The sequence below is a fragment of the Jatropha curcas genome, chromosome 8 (genome assembly GCF_041381405.1).
Source record: "Jatropha curcas cultivar XTBG-Jc1 chromosome 8, XTBG_Jcur_1.0, whole genome shotgun sequence".
Lineage (NCBI taxonomy): Eukaryota > Viridiplantae > Streptophyta > Magnoliopsida > Malpighiales > Euphorbiaceae > Jatropha > Jatropha curcas.
The window spans coordinates 9,414,305-9,437,888 of NC_143158.1; the positions used below are offsets into that span (position 1 = coordinate 9,414,305).

Consider the following 23,584-nt stretch of genomic DNA (forward strand, 5'->3'; position numbering starts at 1 on the left):
ACTGGCTTACCTTTCATTGCTAGCCAATTGATGCTCCTACTTTCATCATTCTCTTTCTCTACTCCTCTAACACACTAAAATCATCTTCTCATTCACCCCTATACTTTTCACGAAAAATCTTAAGGCACTCGCAACTTTTACTTTGACTCATTGAATGTTTTAACTCACAAAATTGGAAATATTAAATAGTTTATTTGACCAATTGAACACCTCAACTTATTAAATTAAATCGAGTGAACACTTATTAGATAGTTGAAAAAAGTTTATTGTTTCAGTATTTGTATTAACCATATACCGAATCAATATTTTGCATATAAAAGTCAAAAATCTTAAAACTTAGTGTGAGATGTAAGATTAATGAAAAGTTAATTTTAAGGTGCCACAAGATCGATTTTAAAGTTCAAGATACCACAAAACTTTTTTGTCAAAGTTCTGGGGTTAAATTATGTATTCAGCCTATCATCAAATGTGATCATCTTTATTTCAAGTGGGTCCCATTTTATTAATGCATGCTTATCAAAAATCACTATGTTATAAATTAACATCTTTCCATATTTTGGTTTGTCCTACTATATTTGTATATTCTTTATACGTAGGTTCAAGTCTTTTAGCCTTTGATACTACACATTAACTATTACTCTTATTTATACAAAGGATCAACCAAAGTTTCACTTTCTTTTCTCTTAGGTCTATAATTTATAGGGGTGTGAAAAATGAGTCATGACATGGGCACACAATTCACTCAACATGGATATTAAACGAATTAGGGATGAATCTAAATATGTTTGAGTTATAAATGAGTGACCCATATATAACATATGAATTTAACTGATTGTATCACGGGTTAACTTGTGTAACCCGTCTAACTTATCTAACCTGTTTAATTAAGGATAAAAAGGTGATTTCATGTATAATATATATACCAATTAGGTTAATGTGTTATACATGTTTGTTTTTTTGACCTATATATAATCCATTTAATTAACTGATTGAATTTTTTATCTATATATAACCCATTTATTTAAACACTCATTTAATTTTCATGTCCTGTTCGTTTTTAAATATTTAACACGATTATTAAATAAATTATATTCATCTTTAAATATTTGACATGATTATTAAATGAGTCACGTTCATATTGTCCCTAATCATGTTGTATGTTAAGCGGACTCATGTTGAACCTGACATGTCAACTCGTTTTGACATTAGTCCATATATATTACATGTCTTAACTCTACTCAACCTCCACTAAAATCTATACTTTGACATACACAAATAGACATATATACACACCCATATACATTCTCATAGAACTAATTATAAGGGTTGTTACGACAACTATGGTTATTGGAAGCCTAATTTTGCTTATGGATTTTTCTCCGGATATGATTATGCATCCAATAGATATGAATCAGAAAATAATTAGAGTATTCAAAATATCGATCTAATGGTGGCTATGCTAAGAGACCATCGAAAGGGAAGAATGGGTTCCAGTATAGGTAGCTAACCACTTTCAAGCATCAAACTAAAGTATATAAGTTCATGGCTCTAACTAAGGCTAAACATTGTTCAAAAAAACCAATTAAATTGAACCAATTCTATTCCATTTTAGAACTTTTAAGTTTAGTTTGATTAATATAGAAAAAAAGGATAGCAAGATAAAATTGGTTTGGTGTAATTCTTACAAATATATATATAAAAGTATAGCAATATGCATTATATGAAAGTCAAGTCAAACCTCTGAAATTGCAAGTATGAGGAGGACAATAATTATTTAGCACTTTTATAAGAAGATAAGGTGTAATGATAACAATTATAAGAAGATAAGTTGTTTTATATTTTTAGATAATGTCTTTATCATGATAATATCTATTATTTACATCCCATCAAGATAATGCATTAAATTAAATTAAAATACATATAACCCAAGCCATAAAATAAGAAATACTTAATTTATACCAGGAGCTAGGTTGCACGGACACAAGCAACGAGATACGGAACATACGGGATATATGATAATAAATAAAAAATGATTTATAAAAAATAAAAAATAAAAAAATACTTAATTTTTTATTTTAATATAATTAGTTTAAATTAAATACATATAACTAAAACTATTAAATAAAAATATTTAATTTCTTATTTTAATGATTACCTTGACGTATTAGGTAGTTTTATATATCAGAAGTTAGGTTGCACAGACACGGAATACGAGATATGAGAACGTACGGGATATGATAATAAATAAATAAATATTTATAATAAATAATAAACATAAAATAAAAAATACTTAATTTCTTATTTCAATATAATTAGTTAAATTCTCAAAATTATTATCACTATTGAAAAATTTATATCTATCTATATAATATATAAAAGCATGGTAGTTTACTTTATATGGAAGTCAAGCGTAAGTAGCACAGTTTGTCACTTTGTATTATTTTGGATTATAGAATGACGGGTATTAGAATTCACACAATTTAACACAATTGTAAGAATTATAAAAAGACAGTTGTTTTATATTTTCAGATAATCTATCTATCAAGATAATATATATAAAAAAGATTATCTCTAGCATTCAATTTAATATATTAATGTAAATTTATTTCTTCTTACAAAAAAATTAATAAGTAATCCACACGCTTAAAAAGAGTGTGAATAAATAATATATTACTATTAAATAAACAATATATAAGCAATTTCAAAAATATAAATTGAAACATACGAGATACGATAATTTCTAAAAAAGTAGGATATCCACACACTTATGACACACTACACTAAATAAGTAATACATTAATATTTCAAATAAATAAAAAAAAATTTATAATAAATTATAAATATAAAAAAAAACTTAATTTCTTATTTCAATGACACAAAAAATATTTAAAAATACTTTATTTTTTATTGATAAAAAATCTTGGTTGATCAGCTTGGTGTATAGAGTAGTCTCATACACCAGGAGCTGAATTGCACGGAAACAGGACATGAGATACGAAACGTACGAGATACGATAATTTTTAAAAAAGGTAGGATATTCACTCGTTTAAAACACACTACAGTAAATAAGTAATACATTAATATTTTAAATAAATAAACAATCATTTATAATAAACATAAAATAAAAAGAACACTAAATTTCTTATTTCAATTGCACGAGCAAATAAAAAAAAAAAGACACTTCATTTTTATTGGTAATAAAAAAATCTTAGTTGATTAGTTTGGTGTATGGAATAGCCTCATATATAAAGAGTTAGGTTGCACAGAACACGAGATACAATAACATATGAGATATGATAATTTTTAAAACAAGGTAGGAAATCCACAAGTTTAGGACATAGTATACTAAATAAGTAATAAATTAATATTTCAAATAAATAAAAAATCATTTATAATAAATTATAAACACAAAATTTAAAAAAAAACATAATTTCTTATTTCAATGACAAAAATAAAATAAAAACACACTTTATTTTTATTGCTAATAAAAAAATCTTGGTTGATTAGCTTGAAGTATAGAGTAGACTCATATACTATGAGCTATGCATGGAAACGAGATATGACAATTTTTAAAAAAGGTAGGACATCCACACGCTTAGGACATAGTATACTAAATAAGTAATACGTTAATATTTCAAATAAATAAACAATCATTTATAATAAATCATAAACATAAAATAAAGAATACTTAATTTCTTATTTCAATGAATCAAAAGCAAATTAAAAAAAATACTTTATTTTTATTGGTAATAAAAAAAAACCTCGATTGATTAGTTTAGTATAAGGAGTAGTCTCATATACCAGGAGCTAGGTTGTACGGACACAGGACATGAGATACGAGAACGTACGAATATGACAATTTTTTAAAAATAGGACATCCATATGCTTACTACACTAAATAAGTAATACATTAATATTTCAAATAAATAAATAATTATTTATAATAAATTATAAACATAAAATTAAAAAATACTTAATTTCTTATTTCAATAGTTAAATTCTCAAAATTATTATCACTATTGAAAAATATATTAATAGTGTGTATGCATTTTTTTTGTGTAAGTCATACCATGTATGACTTTTGCTATTGCATACCTTATGAAAAGCTCGCATGATACTTAAGAAGACATATTTTAGCATCGCAATTTTTCAGCATGTCTCAATAAAATACAATTTATCATTTTATTATATAATTTTACTATTTTTGAATGATGTTATAAAATACTATTTCATCTTTTAATATTATCTTGCGCATTGTGTGGATTATAAGGGGAAAAAAGCAATTATATTTTCAAATAATATCATATAGGAGGAAAAAAAAACTAAATTAATATTAATAAGCAAAAACTATTTAATTTGGAAATAAGAAAGAAATATAAGGGAAAAGAATTCCGATAATTTTCTCTTCAAATTAGAAGGAAAATAAAATATTATAAAAATAAATTTGTAGAAAAATTAATTTTATTTTTTTTATATCCAAAAAAAATAAGTAACAAAAGTTCTTTCTGAAAAAAATTTATTCCCTTCTTATTTTTTTTTTGATTATTCATTAATAAAAAAAGATACAAAAATAAATTAAAAAACACTTTATCACGCGATACAGAAACGTACGCGATACTATAATTTTTAAAAAAGTAAGAGATTTACACGTTTAAAACACACTACACTAGATAAGCATAATACATTAATATTTCAAATAAATAAACAATCATTTATAATAAATCATAAATATAAAATAAAAAATACTTAATTTCTTATTTCAATATAATTAGTTAATTCTCAAAATTATTACTACTATTGAAAAATTTATTAATAGTGTGTGTGCATTTTTTTATACAGATCATACTTGAGGAGTCAAAATGGGTCACAACATGTGAACATGATTCACATAACACGCGAAATAAATAGGTTAGGATTGAGGTTAAACGAGTATAACATGTTGTGTCGCGGGTTGACACGCGGGTTAGGTGAGTGACTCGTTTATTTAAGAGTAAAAGAGGTAATTTTAGTGTTAGATATAAATACTCCAACTAAAAACTATTTAAATTTTATTGTTGTATTACTTTTTATTTTAATTATAAATCTTGAAGAATCTATGTATTTTACGTGTGAAATTTTATTTTAAAATATGATTGGAGTTAAATAGATTAAAAGTTAAGAAATTATAAGCAAGTTAAGTGGGTCATATATAGGTCAACACATCTACTTAACATATTTATGATATTAAGCAGGTTAAACGTGTCGTGTTCGTATCAACCGTCTAATTTTCGCGTTGTGTTTGTGTCGAAGTTATAAAAAATTATTTTATTCTTAAATATTATTCTGCGCATCGTGTCGGTTCTAACACTAGTTTTAAAAATAAAGGAAAAGTAAAAAAAAAAAAGGCTTAAATCGGATCAGTTTGATTATAAATAAAATTCAATTAATTTAGTTGGATTTCTTTTGAAAAAAATTCAATTTTGTTTAGACAAAATGACTACACATTGCCTTAAAACTTTGTATAGGTAAAACCATATCTTATGGATCAAACTGAGAAATAAGTCCAAATAGACTTAACGGCCCGCATCCATTTGGCATTCTCGATAAAACAATTGTTTCGAGCCCCTAATGTGTGTGGTTCGAGTTGGATCAGTTAGGACATAGGGCGGGAAGACAAAGTCCACAAGTACTCGCCGAAGCCTGCGGGTACCAAACGATTTCCGTATCAAGCTACACTCGGACAAGCTAAGTCTGAACTTGGCCCAAACGTGAAAAATGGACAGTCCCAATGTTTAGACTAGTTGGGCTGGGCGGATCCACATCGGTGAGCAGGCTTATAATTTTCGGAGGGTCTCCTCTCAAGTCGTTTCATTCTGTTGTGTCTGTTGCTTCATGTCCTCGTGATGTCAACTATAGACCTCAAGCTTTCTCGATCCAACCGTATCTATCGCCCATCTGTATACTCCCTCTCCCTCTCTCTTTCTACACGCACCGTACACATCCTCAGATATTAACTGACGTCGTTTTGCACACTTTTCAGGAACCTCTTGAAGGCAAAATCGTCATCAAGTCTCCATCTACAATCTCGCACTATGGAATTCGCCTTACCGTCAATGGATCTGTTAACTTGCAGGTTAGTTTTCAATAACGAGAAAAGAAAAGGAAGTTTCAACTGATAATGATTCTTTTAGTTGTTAAAATTGTTTTGAGATCATCATTAGAATTTTGATTACTGTCTCGCACTTGAATTGGATTATTATTGTTAAGTTTTCACAGTTTAGATGCTCCTAATGTTTGCAGGTTCGAGGAGGATCTGCAGGAGTTATTGAGTCCCTGTATGGTGTCATAAAGCCCATCTCCATTGTGTAAGTTACTGTTTCAATTTTTTTTTTTTTTGTTCAAAAACTTAATTTTTCAAGCATTTTTTTTAATCCTCCTATGCCATTTGATATTAGCTATTCTGCTTAGTAGAAATTTGTATGTACCAAAAGAGACTTAATTGTATATGATTTGAAGAAAATAGGAAAATAAAAATGATTGTAACCAAAAAAGTAGTGGCAAATTTGAATTTATAGTTGATTGTAGATTAAGCTGGGATAATTTTCTGTTCCATGTTTACACAACTGAATTTAAAGCCATGATTGCTAGTTCCACTTCAGCCTCTAGGCATAGGTTATAGATGGTAATTTATTTGAGTTTGATTAATAGTGATCCACATAATTATATTGATCTTTTCATTGTATGCACTTTGTGAGTGACAATAATAGTAATCAGTAGAGGGTGAATTATCACTGATTTTCAAAGTCAAGAACTTTATTTTCAAAAATCAGTGGAACAGTTCCCCTATTTTCTTGTTGCTCAACTAAATAGTCATTCTGTTAAAATTTTGTTGATCTTTAGTTGGTGAGTGTTAGAATCGTAGTTTTAAGACAAGGTATGGGACTTGACTTGGATTCCACATTAGAAGTATGAGATTTTAGAGTGAGGTTTACATGAACTTGAGCTCTCCAACCTCAACAGCTAGCTTTTAAGGTGTGGTTCTCTGAGGGTTGTAACAATTCGTCAGAGCCCACCACCTCCCAATTGCACTCGAATAACGCGGGTGATGATGCCAGAATTGCAGTGTTCACTTGCGGCTAGTTAAAAAAAAAAAAAGCGCAAAGCCATCCTAGCACAAAGCGGACCGTCATGGACATTGGAACTCCAGAGGATGTTAGGATAGTAATTACAGGACAAGGTTTGGGACTTGTCTTGGATCCACATTGGAAGTACGAGATTTCAATGTGAAGATTATATGAACTTGGGCTCTCCGACCTCAATGGCTAGCTTTTGAGGTGTGGTTCTCCAAGGTCATAACAGTAAGTAAAGAAAGATAAAAGAAAATACTTCTTATTCTGATTTTACCTTTTAGGGAAAGAAACAAAATTTTATTATCAACTTTTATCTGATAATTTAATCTAAACATATAAGTTTGTTACTATTTTGAATGATTTTCTATTTGTAAATTAGGATTGATGATGTTTTTCAATAAAGGAAAAACTCAAGATTTGATTTGATGATATGCAAAAGAAAATTTGAAGTTTTGTTAAAGTTAAAATTGGCATTCATCCTAATTTAATAGAAAAATTAGAAGGACTATTTAGTTGAATGATAACAAAATAGAGGGACTGTTTAATGGATTTTTGAAAATAGAGATCTTGACTTGTGAATTTCATTTTTTTTTTTAATTTTTTTATTTATCTATATGCATATAATGAAGGCTAAACACATAAATTAAAATCTAAAATTCACAAGAAAGGTTTATTGGTGCATTCAATTTTTATTTTAACCTACTAAACATTTTATTTTGCAAAATTACATTTGTTAACCATTTCAACTTATGAAATTTGACTTGTCAAATAGCACCTATTGAATACTTATATAGTATTTGAAAAATGTAAAAACAGTTATTCCATAAAGTTTTGCACTTATTTAATAACTGCTAGGTAATTGAAAAATGTCTAGGTTTATTTTTGTTCGGCGAGATTTCACATGTGAGTTGTTCAGCGGGTATCATTTTGCAAATTGACTATTCAATGGTTCAAACTACAATCTAAGAATTCTAAAATTCAAGTGTCAATTTATGCATTTAGCTTATAATTGAATTCAAAATGTTGTGGCATTATGAGTAATGTCATATTTGCCACTCACCTTATCAAATTTTGTAAATACTTGAATTTGTTGAGCCATGTTTTTTTCAGTTGTTTTATGGATGTGATATTGTTAATAATCTTTTAATCCATTGAGTGTCAGAAGGAAAAAAATTTTTGCCTAGAGATTTCCATATTTACAAATTATACACAAGTAGCTTTGCTTGTGGAAGACAAAAAATGAAAAAGTAAAATTGAGAACCAAACAACTCTTAGACGAAGATAGGAGTTGCCTTGAACTTTTTGTTTGAGAAATGGGAACCTTTTCTTGAATTTTTTTCTTTCGCGATTGCGAAACATACTGTGATAGTAATGCATAGGTGCCATGATTTATTTGGATTTCCTTAGCCAGTTTTTGGCTGACACGCGTAATTCTTGCCAGTGAATTGTTTTTCTCACTTGTTAACAGGAATAAGAGCATTGAGATCAGATCATCAGGAAAGGTTGGTTCAGGTACAACAGAGGTAGATATGATAATGAGTAAACTACATTTGAATTATGTCATTAATTTTGAGTCAATTGTTTTTCTACTTTCATGTTTAAAGTCTCTGTCTCTTTGTCTCTTTCTTGCTAGTTATTAGGTAGTCATAGATGAAAATATTTCTTCATATCTGATATAGTCTGATATAGCTTCGATGTTTTTTCTAACTGATTATTATTTTCTTTGCAATTTTGTGAATGGTTGCTTCTTATGGCAGATACCATTTTCTGCAATTTTCAAACAACCTGGAGAAGAAAATTTAGAAAGGTTTTATGAGACCTTCCATGGAACAAATATTAGCATCCAGGTGAATATTGACTTATGAAAGTGCTAATGTTTATTGGTGGATCTTTTCATTCTGTCTCTTCTTGATCTCTGTTCTATATGTTTCCACCATCCAATAGCTTCTATTTTCTCTTACATATTTTTGAAAATTGATGATTAATGAACCTTGTCGTAGTATCTGGTAACTGTAGATATAATGAGAGGGTACCTGCATAAGTCATTATCTAAAACTGTGGAATTCATAGTTGAAAGTGATAAAGGTGAGGTTCTTATATTATATAAATTACTTCTCACTGTTATTAGTCACTAATAATTGAACTGAGGAAGCTTCTGTCTCTGTTGCTCTTATATTTTCAGCTGATCTTCTTGCACAACCTGTTTCTCCTGAAACAGCTATCTTTTATATCACTCAGGACACTCAAAAACATCCGCTGCTTCCTGAATTGAAGTCAGGTCTGCTTATCTCTCTTCATATGCTTCTTTTTTACAGTCTGTAATATAAATTTATGAGCAATAAATTTCTGCTTGAGAAGTTTGGTACCTATATGTTTCACATATAACAAAAGGATATGGAGTTCCAGCTGCTTGCATCCACTAGCCTATATATGGAGCATCATATTGTTCTGAAGACCTGTTAATTGTAAATGGTTGTCGTTGAATAGGTGGTTTTCGTGTGACTGGGAGGATATCTACTCAGTGTTCCTTGTTGGATCCTATCAGTGGAGAGCTAACAGTAGAAAGATCTGCAGTTCCCATTTCCTCCATTGATATTCACTTGCTTCGGGTGGAGTCAATTCTTTATGGAGAGAAAATTGTGACTGAAACCTCTTTGATTCAGACAACACAGGTATGCCACATTTCACATCTTCTCAATTATTTAACTCATCTAACGTTCATTCTTATTTTTTCCCTTTATACCATACAGATAGCAGATGGAGATGTCTCCCATAATATGACTTTGCCCATTTACGTTATCATTCCCCGTCTTTTGACTTGTCCAACTGTCTTGGCTGGGTAAGCCCATGAGTCTTTGTCTTGATCTGGTTATGAAACCTGAATGCATTAAGGTGAATGGCAGAAGTAGACAGAATTAAGAGTGTATTCGGATAGTAATTTAGGAAGGAAAGAAAATATTGAAGGAAAATAAAGGTGAAAATATAAATTTTTCCTCCTGAATGTTTGGATATTTGACAGAAAAATAAGGAGGGAAAATGATTTTATGAATAGTAAAATTATGAGTTTAACTCTTACTTTTTTTTTCCAAAAAAGTATAATAAATAGGGGTAAAATTGTAATTTTTTAATTATTTTTTCTAATTTTCCTCCTAAATTGGAGAGAAAATGACATTGTCGGTCCCCTAATTTATTTTCTCTTCATATTTTTATTTCCCCTTTACACCCTTTTCTTTTTTTTAAATAACTCAATTACTACTCAAAATTATGTTCTCAATTTTAGAACTTGTTATTAAGTTAATATCAAAATAAGCTCTTTTTAGATCAATTACTGTATTATTGTATTACTTGAAAAACCATTATTGTTTCTTCTCTGTATTTTCCATTGCAGTCCATTTTCAATTGAGTTCAAGGTGTCCATTGTTATTAGCTTTCAGTCAGAACTGTCCAAATTGCATAAAAAATCTGATCCCCGAAATCCAAGACTCTGGGTAAGCATCATTTCTAAACTTCAGTATAGAGGTAGCTTTTTTTTTTTTTCTTTTTCCAATCTGAAGCTTTTATTTTGTTGTCCTTCAATTTTCAGCTGGCAATGGAAACTTTACCCCTTGAACTTGTCCGAACAAGGTGAGGACGTCTATTTTGAAGGCGATAATTTGTAATTTGTGCACTTGTGTATATGACAATAATTGAATTTTGTGTGTTACTTGTGTTGATATGTCACATGCATGGTTTTTGACGTTATCTATTAGAAGTAAACTTTACCATGAATATGTAAACCTTCTTGATGCTAGGCATATAGAAAAGGGGCCGAATACATAAATTGCCTCTTGAATTTGCGCAAAAAAAATCTGATGGCTCCTTCTACTTTCAAATGACTTTGTGGCTATTTGAATTTTACTTTGTAATATATGCACACTTGGACTGATTAAAAAACATGGAGTAAATTACACGTGCAGTGACGTGGATTAATAGACAATATAGATGTCAATTATCTTGGAATGTTGAATGCCATCTCACTTCAGTGGGTTTAGCTTTTCTCTCTCTAACCAAAATGATTGACAACTGTAACTTTGTCAAGAAGTCCTTATCCATAAAACCATTTAAAGAACCACACTTTTTTTATCAAGAAGTTAATTACTGCAACAACAAAAACCTATCATCAAAACCACCATTATCCTCAAAACCATTTAAAGCACCACCGTTAAAGCTACCACCATGACCTCTTGATTTATGTTAAAGCTTCATCTCGAGTGCCCAATTTTGTGTCTCGATTTTGTAGCACAAATGCTTAACTTTCTTGCTTCGAGAGTTTGGAAACAAAGGAGATTCTTCTAAAGCGATTTGATGTTTTCAGTTTGCAGTTAGAAGAGAAAATAGGAAGAACAAGCAAGGAAAACTAGTTAGCGCTATGATATCTACCCTCGCCAAATTAGGTAAAGTAGAGCTTGCATAGATCGTGTTTGAGACCCCTGTTAGTGAGGATTATGGAGACACTGTTTATGCCTATTCTGCTTTATTTAGTGCTTATTGGAGGAATTATTATTGCAACGAGGCCATTAAGATTTTTAAATTTTTCACAAAAAATAACTCCATTATTCTTAATTATGGATGTAATTGACTTAACTAACCTAACCTCCTTAATTATGGCAAATAAAGTGTCACGTATGATGCTATGAAATTACCTAACTCGCTTCATTGTGCATATATTTCAGTTTTTCTTTTTAGTGCAAGTTAGGGGGCAATTTATGCATTCGGCCTTATTCTATTTTAGTAATTTTATTGTGGAAGAATAAAGAAATCTAAAAAAACATTGAATCCATTCTATTTATGGATGAATATATAATTTTAATATTCCTATTGCAATATTATGTCAAAAAAAGTTCATACAGGCTGCTTAACATATAATTATTATAAAAGCTATCCTATGTATCTCATAATTATTTGGCTTAATCATTAATTTCATTTTGAATTTTTTAAGTAGTTGCAATTTCATCATAAATCGATTTTTGTATTCATTAAACTTTATAATTTTTTTAATCACATAATAATAAATCAGACAATAATAAATAAAATTATATTCCTATGTTATCTAAATATTAAGAGTCATAACAATCTTTACCCATGGTGTCATACCACGGTGACCCTAAGAACAAAGTTAGGCTATTGAAGAAAAGAATAGCATGTTGAATGGGATTTGGACCAAGAATATGAAATGGGAGATCCGGCGTAATGCTCTCTGCTATCCTGGGATCGGTATGCGAGACCGGACCGTAGTGAGCTAGGATGTGGGCATCACGTTCCATCAAGAGAGGCTAGACACTATAGGGCCGGAGGCCTATAGTGCGCATCTCTCCTCAAGTGAAGGTTTCGGTATAGGCAGTTCTGTGCTGCCCAGGATGTCCTAAAGCCTTGAGCTCATATTCGCTTGTACGAGACATTTATATATATATTACAAGATGAGTTATGCAGTCGGATATTATGCAAAGACTCTCGAAATATGCATGGCTGACTTAGATTATGATCTGAGTCTAGGCGCCACACGGGTGCCAAAGGCTATGATGTTCTAGCACCGTGGCATTAATAAACTAAGTACATAAGAATTCCTAAAATCCTCCGGCAAACTAAAAAAGTTACACGGCTCTATGGTATCAAGCGCAATCTTCCTTCTTACCTTAAAGATATCCTGTTGAGATAAGCCCTTGATCTTCATCAATTCAGCTTTAGCAGCCATTCTTCTTTATACCCCTTCAAACTTATGCTTAAAATAGTTAGCCCGATATGTTCTCCAGCAACAACCATTAAGTTATCTAATTTATCCATTTGACTAGAAAATTCTTGAATAATTTCCATGATGTCTATCTTTCTTCTTTTATTTCTAGTGTTTGATGGTGCAACATGTGTTGTTTGAGTGGAATGAGAAAATGTATGTAAAGGTGTAACACTTGTTTCTTCTTGCTCATTACCTACCTCGCCATTAAAAATTGGTGGGGGACATGATTTATAATGACTTTGTTGTTCTTGCACCTTCTTCAGTAGCTCTGTCTTTTTCATAAACATAATCTAATTCATTATAAAAAGGAAATGGTTTGTTCCTCAATTCTACTGCATCTCGATGACTTTGCACAAAATTAATTTTTTTTAGTGATTGGTATACTCATACGAGTCAAATGCGCCTTCAAATAACAATAGTATCCTAATCTAATTATCCCAAACTTCATCGTCAAAGTGATGCAATTATTTCTTTCATTCCATCCAAATTCACTATATCTTAGACCTCTCATTTCAGCAATTGCATGATACTTTAATCTCACGCCCTTGAGTAAATATGTGGATAAGCTTTTATTTGACAATTAGGAATCTTGTCCTTCATCATCTTCTGTATCTGAAGCTGGTAGCCAGAATTAAAGTGACCATTATCTTGTTTCCATCCACCAAACATGATTTCAGCATTTGTCCATCTAACACAAGACCTTCCAAAACTTGTCATTATGTGGCATTTTCTCTATTGTTGATATTATTCATCTTTAAAATAATCACACACACACACATATATATAATAACATCATGAATGCATAATAAAATATGCTAATCATGTAATTTGATCATAAATATAAATAAAAAAATAAACATTTATATCAAAACCACATTCAATTAAACAACAAACTATAATTAAGAAATTGTCTGCAAGGTAACAAGTCGAACATAAAAAATATAAAAAGCAATCATATTATTACAAATAAATAATTCAAACAAACACTCCAGCTCTTGTTGATACAAGTTTGTAAGTTATTGTATATTTATTCCTATTTTCCCTCTATTTTTGAAAAATTTCATTAGCTAAATTGAATCTAAAATTATGCTACTCTGAAAAACTCTCTAGATGGTCAATTGGCTATCCACCATAAACATCTTGTGGTCCTTGTTCCATTTTTTCACACTAATTTATCTCACTGTCCATTGGATCCAATTGCATGTTAATTCTAATAAAATCGTGTAATAAAGTAAATGCTGAGATGATCTTACAAACTGTCTTTACAAGATACTAAGGTGTGCATCTTAAAATACCCCACCAAAGCTTCAATAGGGCAAAACACCTTTCTATGATATTTCTTCCTTGCGAATGTTTCATGTTGCAGCATTCTTTTCCGGTTCTTGGTTCATTACCAGTCTTCCAATCATTTAAATGATACTTTTAACCTCTATAAGAGGTTAGGAAGTCATTTGAATTCATGTAACCAACATCATATAAATAATAATATCTATAATATGAAATAAGCAGTCTATTATTACTAAATATGAATTACATGATTTATAATATAAAAAACTTAAGCTGTATATTAGTTGAAAGTGCATCTCGAAGTATTCTATTATCATATGTAAACCCTCCCATCCAGGTAATATATATAAATTGTAAATTTTGTGAAAAAACTCCTTACACATTAGTTGAAAGATCTCATTTATTTTTGTATCTAACTTTATCTTCCTCTGCTCCACGAACTTTAATAGGTGTTCCATCTAATGCATTCAAATAAGATGTGTATATTTGTTAGAATTATATTTCATATTTAAAAAAAGAAAACATACAAAGTTTTAACATAGATAAATGAAATCTACCTTGAACCATTTCCGTTTGTCACCGTAGTTATTTTCATCGATTGGTTCTGGCTTTTTAGAAGAAGATGATGACATTTACGTACAACATGAAGACTGAATTAAAATGCCTAGATATGGTCTCTCCACTCCTAAAATATAATTGAGTTCTTCTAGTTTTAGTATGATGTGAAACTATGTGTGAATACATAGCTACCATTTCTTCCACACTCATATTCTTATTTCCTTGTAGCTTGCGAACTTCTTTTAGCGTCTCAGACATTTTATAAAAACACATCTAGTTCATTCTTAAATTTTCAATGCAAACTTCATCATGATTATGAAAAAGTGTCATAAGTCTAACTTCCAATCTTTGTTGAGCAGAATCATTAAATTTATGAGAAATATTTCTAGGAACTCTAACTTGTAACATAGCAATTGCATCCATAAACATAGCCATAGCCATCATTGTCATAAGCATTATCATCGTTTCCGTATAAATTACTTTACAAGAAGCAATCATCTTGCTTTTTTCGTTCAATGAAAGTTTTGCCATTACCGTAAAATATACATGAATTAAACACATTTTAAATATAACAATAAATTTATTTAATAAAAAAATTTATTTAATAAATTTGTAATATAAAGATAAAAAACGATACAACTAATTTTACATTGAAATATATTTCTATATTTCATCAACAAGCACATAGTTTCTCATAATTACATTTTATGGAAGAAACAGTCACAGAGTGGAATCATCAAGCATCACAGAAACTCCATGCAAACTGACTATATATATATATATATATATATATATATATATATATATATATATAGCAATCCTGAAATGAGAACAGCTGGCACACCACAAATTCATGATATTATGGTAAGGCTTTAGCATAATTTTTCTGTGTTCGAATTTTTTGTTATCAAATTAATATTTTGATAGGGATTAAGCAGAACAATATAATTTAAATTGCATACTTCTAATTAAAAAGCAAAGACAAAATTATAGTTATTGCTTCAGTCTTGGGATGGCATCCCTCTTCAATATTGAGTTTCTACTGTATAAGACTTTCAATTTCTATATATATAATTATTCCTTTATAATTTTTATCATCTTTGAAATGCAGTATGGTAAATCAAGAGCAAGACATTTGGTAATCAGAGATTGTAGAAACTAAAAGGAAAACGAAAAATATTTTGTTTTGAGAATCTTTTATTTATCTTATTACATAGTATTACTATATCAGACATAATAAATATTTTAATCAAAATTTAGTATGAAAAATAATAATGTCGTGGTGAAAAGAATATATAAAGATGAGTTTTGATTAGTTTTCTTTTTTAGTTTGTTAGAATTTTCATATTAGAATATATAATTATTAAATATCATCACTGAATTAGAAAAATAAAATAAATATCATATTTAGTTTTGATTAATTACTAAATATCATTATTTTTAATTAGAAGAATAAAATAAATGATTTTTCAACCAATTAATTATTTTTCCATTTTTTTTTTAAATTATTTTTTTTTTTAGAAGATAAATTGGTAAGTTCTTTCAATATACACCTAAACAAAATGTAAACATAATCGATTTATTATTGCCAAGCCTGATAGTGTGTGCTTCTAGTTGAGCGGAGCATCCCATCTTTTAGGGTTGGATAGAATCATTATTCATTTGAATCTGAAAAGCACATGTAATAAATATTGTGATTTTGATTGTTCAAATTTAATCCTTACAAATCTCAGGGCTGTTGACTCGGCCATTGAGAATTTGAGCTCATTCATCTGTCAAAACCAGCACATATCTCCAGTAATATATTGGTAATTTCATCTTTATCATAATCTAAAATCAGATTATTAGCCAATATGGGTAAAAACTACATTGATGAAAATGGCCTCCCAACATCATATACAAGTCACATAATTTATTATTATTAGAGGAATTATTAGATCACCATCATAATTTCATAAATACTCATTTGTAATTCTGGAAAGCCAGAATTTAACCCTCTCATTCTCACTGCTACTGCTAAAAAAACTACCATCTCACTCAACCGAAAACTCGAACAACATAGAATTCCTGTATGTCTCACCAGGTTGAATGACTACTGACGGGAAGTTTGGTTGGTTTATGGCATTAGGAAATCCCTGCGTCTCCAAACACAGCCCAGAATGCTTTCCATAAACAGCACCTCCTTTACCATGAACTCCATTCACATAGTTTGCAGTGTAAAACTGCATCCCAGGAGCATTGGTCCACAAGTTAAGGACCCTCAAGCTTGATGGATCTTTTACTTTCCCAGCATGTTTTAAACCATTTTTCTCTTCCCCGCAGTCGAGCACGTAGTTGTGATCATACCCTAAACCTACTTCATCGATTGAAGCACCAATCTTCTTCTCAGAGGTGAAATCAAAAGGGGTGCCTTTAACTGGCATTATTTCACCAGTAGGTACAATATTCTCATCAACAGGTGTAATATGAGATCCCCATATTTGAATTGAATGGTCAAGTATACTTCCTGAGTTGTGGCCAGCTAAGTTCCAGTAAGTATGCTGGGCTAAGCTGACTGGAGTGGCTTTGTCCTTTGGCACCGCTTCCATGTCAAGCCTCATTGTTGTGCTTGAAGTAAGTGCGTATGTTGCAGTTACAGAAAGATCCCCAGGATAACCTATTACCAGGAGAAACAGAAAAAATCAGAGAGAGAGAGAGAGAGAGAGAGAGTGAGAGAGGGTGAGTGATGGGGCTTACCTTCCTCTCCATCATGACTCTCGTACTTGAAGGTAATTGATGGATTTTCGCCCTTCTTATGTTCTGTTACCTCCCATATCATCTTATCAAACCCCTTCAGCCCACCTAAACATTAGAACAACAGTATCAACATTTACATTCAAGAACAATACTAAAATTGGCATTTAACCTAGAATATCAGTCAAAGTGGAATTATCTGTCATTATTTAAAGAGTGGAACAGTACTATAATCATGGAAAGAGAAATTGAATCATACACTGTAAATTGTATTACACAAAAATGAAAAATGAAATGCCCTTCTTGTTGATGAAACAAGCACAAATGGATCTTTCTAATGCTTCACTTATTATGAGTTGCAGAGTTCTAGAGAATTAATTGTCAGATAATGGCTAAAGAACACAATGTCACATTGCTTTCCCAGGATCAGTTACTAAACAGCAATTTGGTAGACAGAAAATATTATATCTCATATGTTATGCTTGGGGAGGTGGTTATTTGAACGTCCCTCCCCATCAATACACCCTACACCTAAACTCATAAGAACATTTGAGCGCATTTGGATTGCTTTTTCCCCACAAGATGGTTATTTTTCAATAGAAAATTGAAACTTTTAACCAGCTTAAAAGAATAATGAATAAAGAGAAAAATTTTGGACACATGAATATTACAGTCCCATCATAACCATTCACCATTGCTATTTCCACAATTGCTCACACCATGTCAAGCGCCATAGTTAAACAAACACTACCCTGACCAAGCTACCTTATAACAATTGACACCATTAAACATTTCTAATCTCCAGTGAAATTTGCTTATAGATACAACAAGACTATAAAATGTTTTCTAACTTTGACTAAAAGGAATTGTCTCTATAAAAGTTTGAAGTTGTCCTTTCTTTTTCATCTCAAATTTTACCACTGTATGTCATGAATCAAGGTGTCAACTAACAAAAATGTTAGCCATCTACACTTAAAGCCATCTTCAACATAAAAACTAAAAGACTAAACAATTAAAGCCATCTACACTTATTCCATTATCGTTCCACAGTATTGAACTGTAGACAAATATAATTAAAAGAATAGAAGAATTTGATGATAAATACCATGAAGACTGTTTGGAGGCCTGTTAATGGGCAAAGTGTATTCAACCCCATTCAAACTAAACTTCCCATCTTTGATTCTATTTGCTACTCGCCCCACAATGGCTCCAAAATAAGGGGCAACACCTTTCTGTTCACACATACATATAATCAAAAAAGCATTTAGAGGAAACAAAATGGTTAATAATAAAAAGAACAAACCTGTCATAAAATAGCTACACTTCCATCAGATTGCTAATGCAAGAAACCAGTTAATTCATCTAGAAAACACCTAAATGGAAATCCCACTAACATTGCGTTACTTTTAGTTAATTAGTATTGTGATCCAAAACTAATATTTATTTAATATTTTAAGTGGTGATTAATATTGTAAATGGCACCATGGCTTCTTTTTTCCCCCTAAATCTAATCAATTCAATCAATTGCTTTACAATATAACAAAAGATGAAGCAAATATAATTACCAGATATGGCTCAACAGAGTCGAATCCAAGAACAACATCAGCTAAATTCCCTTCAAGATGAAAAAAATCAATGAATGATTGATGTCAAAGAAATAAAATTTATAATGATTTGAGAAAAGAAAAAACAAATAAATAAGAAGGGAAGCATGAGCTACCATTTTTATCCGGTACAGACAAAGAAGTAATGGTGCAACCCAAATTGGTAATTTTGACGACCATGGTGCCATTGTTGAGCTCAAAGATTTCTGGTTTCTGGGTATGATCTGCCATAGCTTAAGAAGCACTGAAACAAAGAGTGAGGTGGTGAGTTCCTTTTACAAAGAGAGAAACTGTGATTTCGTCTTTGGCGGATTGTTTTGTTGTTGTTATTGCCTTTTTATTTTGTTGGCAACGACAATCGCATTTTCTGTTGACGTCCTTATCCATTCTCAACGTATTGTCGTACGTGGCTCTGACCGTGACAACTGATGGCATGCGAGGCTCCAATAAATTATTGGGATATTCCATGAGATTTGGCATTGTATTTCTTTTTCCTTTTACTTTTTTTTTATATAATTTGATTGATCGAAAAAAATTTTCTATTTTATTTTTTCCTTTACTTTTTATATTTTAGTTAAACCAAAAAGCTTTTAAAAATTTATTGTTAATAAATATGTAAATAGTTAGCACTTTTATATTTTGACTTTTTTTTATCCTTTATATATATATATAACATAAAGTTAATCTCATTTTTATTGTGGAGATTTTTAATAAAAATAATGGTCCTGTAAAAACTATTTATAAATCTAAGTGCAATACAAAAATTAATTGTATTGACAAGTAACAGATGAATGAATAATAACTTTTATTTTATATTGAAATCACTAAATGAATTAGTGCTTTCCATATAAAATAAAAATTTAAATTATCAAATGCCATTTTTATAAAGGCACACAATTCATTTAATATTTTTAATGTAAATATAAAATGTGACAACTAATCAGCGAGAGAACAATGTTCTATTAATTATATTACTCTGAAATATTTTTTCTTCAGAACAGAGACATCATCAGGTGAAACAAACATATATTTGTGGACCCAACTCATAATTTAGAAGTTAGATTAAATGTATTCATTTTTACAGTTGGAGCACGCCCTGAATTTCAATTCAAATTGTCAGTCAAACAACGGCTTTTACAAAAATTTGTGTGAAAAATTGAGATCTGAAATCTAAATTTCAGAATTTTATTAAATAGTTGATAACATCATTATTATAGAAGATCAAACTTATAATATACAAATCCAATCTCCTATTGTGTAAAGCTTTGGTGAAATAATAAAGGATAGGCTACAATGGTTCAAGCATTGGGTTATTGAAATGGAGAAACGGGTGACCTTACTTCGTCCCCAAGAAATGAAGCTGAGAGGAAGAAATGTTCAAAAGGAGAAAACGTACAAACCATACACTTGCGTCCCAAGCAACATACCAAACACTTGGGTCCCAAGCAACATACCAACTATCTTAATTGTTTGGTTCTATATACATATATGTGCTTATTGAACCATAAGTACATATCTAATCCAACTATTTATTCATTGTTTCCCTTTTGCACATTTTTTTTTTTCTTAGAGAAAATCTTTCCTTTAGCCTTTGAACATACAACAGATAATCAGAATGGTATCACTGAGGTTGCAGAAAAGGCTAGCTGCCAGTATACTCAAATGTGGTGAGAAAAAATTGTGGCTTGATCCCAATGAGACCTTTGAAATCTCAATGGCCAATTCTAGTATGTCTTTACTCTTCTAGCTCTGTTTCTCATGTATATTATGTTATTTTCTTTCTTTTCTTTTTTTGTATGCTTTCATTTTCTTTTATTTTTTGGTTGGGGAAAAAGAAATCAAGAAATAGGTTTCAAATGTATGATAATAAAATTATATATTTAAAGTGAATTCCAATGCAACAGAAAAAATCATTTAGATTACAAATAAAATGAATTGTATATTAAGCACTACCCAAGTATATTTAAAGCTAATTTCGAATTGCTATTGCTAATAGCTGACTTGAATAAAAATAACTGCAGGGATGAACATAAGAAAAGCAATAAAGGATGGTTTGATAATAAGAAAACCAGAAATAACCCATTCAAGATGGCGGTGTAAGAAAGTGAAGGAAGCGAAAATGAAAGGAAGACGGTCAGGCTATGGGAGGAGGAAAGGGACGAGAGAGGCAAGGCTGCCTTCAAAGCATGTGTGGATGAAGAAGATGAGAGTCTTGAGACATTTGCTTCGTAAATATAGACAACTTGGAAAAATTGATAGACATGTATACCATCAAATGTACTCAAGTGTCAAAGGAAATGTTTTCAAGAACAAACGCGTGCTGATGGAGAGCATTCACAAGTTGAAGGCAGAGAAAGCTAGAGGCAATACAGCACTTTTGGATCAATTTGAGGCAAGGAAAGCTAACAAGTGATTTATGTTATTATGGAGGAAGTAGATTCATTAGTTATTAAATAAACAAATAAATAAATAAATCTAAAGCTGCTATCGATCTGGTTCAATCTAAAGCCGAACCAAAAGCAGCTTAGAATTTCCAGTTTGATATGATAACAAACAGTTTGGAACCGTTTGGCCATTCAGTTGATCTGTTCTGGTGCAAAAAGAAAAAAACCAAAAATTAAAAAGAAAAAGGGAAAGGGGAAAACGGTACATCCAAATTCGCCAGAATCAGTGGTTGAATATCCGATGCTGGAACTGAGAGACCCAAAATCAACACAAAACCAGAACCACTGGTTAGATCTTGGTTCCAAGCATCACTGGCCCAGAACCATTGGTTCGGTGAACTAGCCATCACTACTTGGTACCTAGTATTTTGTTGTTGTGTCAGAAATGTATGTTTTACGTTTACCTCTATTTGTATTTTTATTTTTTTCATTAGTATATAATCATATTAATTATGTAAACTGCCAATTTAAAAAAAAAAAAAAAAATTCAACCTATTATGAAGAAGCAGTCTTGCAGATTGTGTTCCACTATAGCAGAAAATCTTTCTCAAGCAACATCTCTCTACATCTTTCTATCAGCCAAAATTAAATTTATAATATGATCTAAGGCTCCATTTGATGAGAATTATAATAAAATGTAATGTAATATAAATTTCTAATAAAATGCAATTTAATCAAATAAAAATTTCTGTAGAGCCTGTGCCCTATTTATCTACTAATTTTCCTGATAGCAGATTGACAATTACCAGCAGAAGGGCGCAATCAACAGATATGAAAACAAATATAACAAAAGAATAATAATTTTTTTAATAAGTATTGTCGATGATTCAGATAAATATTGAGTGTTCTATGAACTAATAAATGTAGTGTTTGCAATTATTTCCATGCTAAGACCCTTTTTTAATATCAGAAATAGGAAGAAAAATAAATCATGCTTTACCAGCTGAACCAAACAAATGCATCTTTTCTGCAATCACAGCTTTCATGGCTTCTTTGGCAGAATCCATAACATGAACCAAATCTTTCTTTGGGATGCTCAGTGAGTCCATATAAGCTTTGCGCACCTCAGTGTTCACATTGAACTTCCTCACTCCCCGCTTGATACAAGCCTACCCAAGATGTTCATTTAAGATAGATCGTCAATGTTTCTTCATCAAGTTCATTCACTAGCCAATTTATACTTTTAAGCTGGCAACCAAAATCGGCACTATTTTCATCCCAACACCGCCTAATGTGTCTACATAATATTAGTGCACATTATCTTTATATAAATAAGCAATGTTGTTATAAATACAATAATGATACTTCAGGTAAGAATTTGAAGTTGATAAAAAGTGTTGGGATAAGTAGCATTTTCCATTCCACAAAATTTCAAAGATATTGATGCCTTAAATATACAATACATTCATACAAGTACGAAAAAAAACATACCTTGACAAGTTCCTTGGGCAACCCTGAAGCTCCATGCAGCACTAGAATAACGCCTTTCTTTGAACTCAACTGATACAAATCCTAAAAATATAGCAACAATACTTGATCAATCAAATTTTCTTTATGGAAGTTGTGGTGTTAATAAATTCTTGAACCAGATACTTCAATTAGGAATCAAGTTATCAACATGAGATGATGATACAAGACTAAAATCTAAGCATCAATCATATCACTGTTCCTTTACCAATGGTACACAGTGTGCTTGTTTTTACTGAGCATCAATTGAGCATAAGAGAATGCCAAATACAAGTCAAATACAAACACATTTTATTGCAGCATGGCGTCCTGAATATACTATCAGATTCTGTGATTGACAAGGTGAAATCTAATGCACAAAGCTCATAAATAGTACCCGAATCTTAATATATAGGCAACTAGCTGAACTATGATACCTTAAGCAAATCGAGTTTAAGATTTGGGCCACTGGGAGGATACTTTCCATGTACATTACCAATACACACAGCCAAAGCATCTATACCGGTCTCATCAATGAACTCTTCAGCCTGAAATTCAAGTGAAGCCAATTATATCACTTAGCTGTGTACAAGGGCATGAATTCAGATGGTTATTCTCGTCAGTGGATTTAAA

General features: G+C 30.6%; 4 protein-coding genes across 7 annotated transcripts in view; 2 read left to right on the forward strand and 2 right to left on the reverse strand.

The window, feature by feature from the left end:
- The first annotated feature begins 5,790 nt into the window (after positions 1 to 5,790).
- LOC105645315 (Vacuolar protein sorting-associated protein 26) lies at positions 5,791 to 11,739 on the forward strand. 4 transcript variants are annotated; one of them, XM_012230887.4, is made up of 12 exons: positions 5,791 to 5,936; positions 6,020 to 6,112; positions 6,280 to 6,344; positions 8,578 to 8,611; positions 8,867 to 8,956; positions 9,110 to 9,194; positions 9,292 to 9,387; positions 9,597 to 9,781; positions 9,860 to 9,948; positions 10,498 to 10,597; positions 10,693 to 10,733; positions 11,464 to 11,739. In XM_012230887.4, the coding sequence occupies exons 1-12, from the start codon at positions 5,883 to 5,885 to the stop codon at positions 11,507 to 11,509; spliced, it is 978 nt and encodes a 325-aa protein (XP_012086277.1). In that variant the 5' UTR covers positions 5,791 to 5,882; the 3' UTR covers positions 11,510 to 11,739. The 4 variants fall into 4 exon arrangements, with proteins under 4 accessions (XP_012086277.1, XP_089581390.1, XP_012086278.1 ...); XM_089725264.1 differs by having other exon boundaries at positions 8,578 to 8,632; positions 11,471 to 11,489; XM_012230886.4 differs by having other exon boundaries at positions 5,855 to 5,936; positions 8,578 to 8,632; positions 11,464 to 11,733.
- Positions 11,740 to 16,616: 4,877 nt separating this feature from the next.
- Positions 16,617 to 19,385, reverse strand: LOC105645314 (uncharacterized). The gene is made up of 5 exons (XM_012230885.4): positions 19,178 to 19,385; positions 19,023 to 19,072; positions 18,563 to 18,689; positions 17,461 to 17,565; positions 16,617 to 17,380 (listed from the first exon to the last, which is right to left on the reverse strand). Exons 1-5 carry the CDS (start codon positions 19,290 to 19,292, stop codon positions 16,758 to 16,760), a joined length of 1,020 nt encoding a protein of 339 aa, XP_012086275.1. The 5' UTR covers positions 19,293 to 19,385; the 3' UTR covers positions 16,617 to 16,757.
- Positions 19,386 to 20,561: 1,176 nt separating this feature from the next.
- On the forward strand, positions 20,562 to 22,003 carry LOC105645313 (large ribosomal subunit protein eL19x). The gene is made up of 2 exons (XM_012230883.4): positions 20,562 to 20,788; positions 21,083 to 22,003. The coding sequence occupies exons 1-2, from the start codon at positions 20,677 to 20,679 to the stop codon at positions 21,472 to 21,474; spliced, it is 504 nt and encodes a 167-aa protein (XP_012086273.1). The 5' UTR covers positions 20,562 to 20,676; the 3' UTR covers positions 21,475 to 22,003.
- Positions 22,004 to 22,289: 286 nt separating this feature from the next.
- LOC105645311 (ketose-bisphosphate aldolase class-II family protein) overlaps positions 22,290 to 23,584 on the reverse strand; it is a 40,890-nt gene continuing 39,595 nt past the window's right edge. Inside the window, exons 40-42 of the mRNA XM_012230882.4 lie at positions 23,389 to 23,499; positions 22,937 to 23,017; positions 22,290 to 22,614 (exon numbers count right to left, since the gene is read on the reverse strand). Coding sequence (XP_012086272.1) covers positions 22,435 to 22,614; positions 22,937 to 23,017; positions 23,389 to 23,499 — 372 coding nt within the window. The 3' untranslated portion in view covers positions 22,290 to 22,434. The remainder of the gene's footprint in view (positions 22,615 to 22,936; positions 23,018 to 23,388; positions 23,500 to 23,584) is intronic.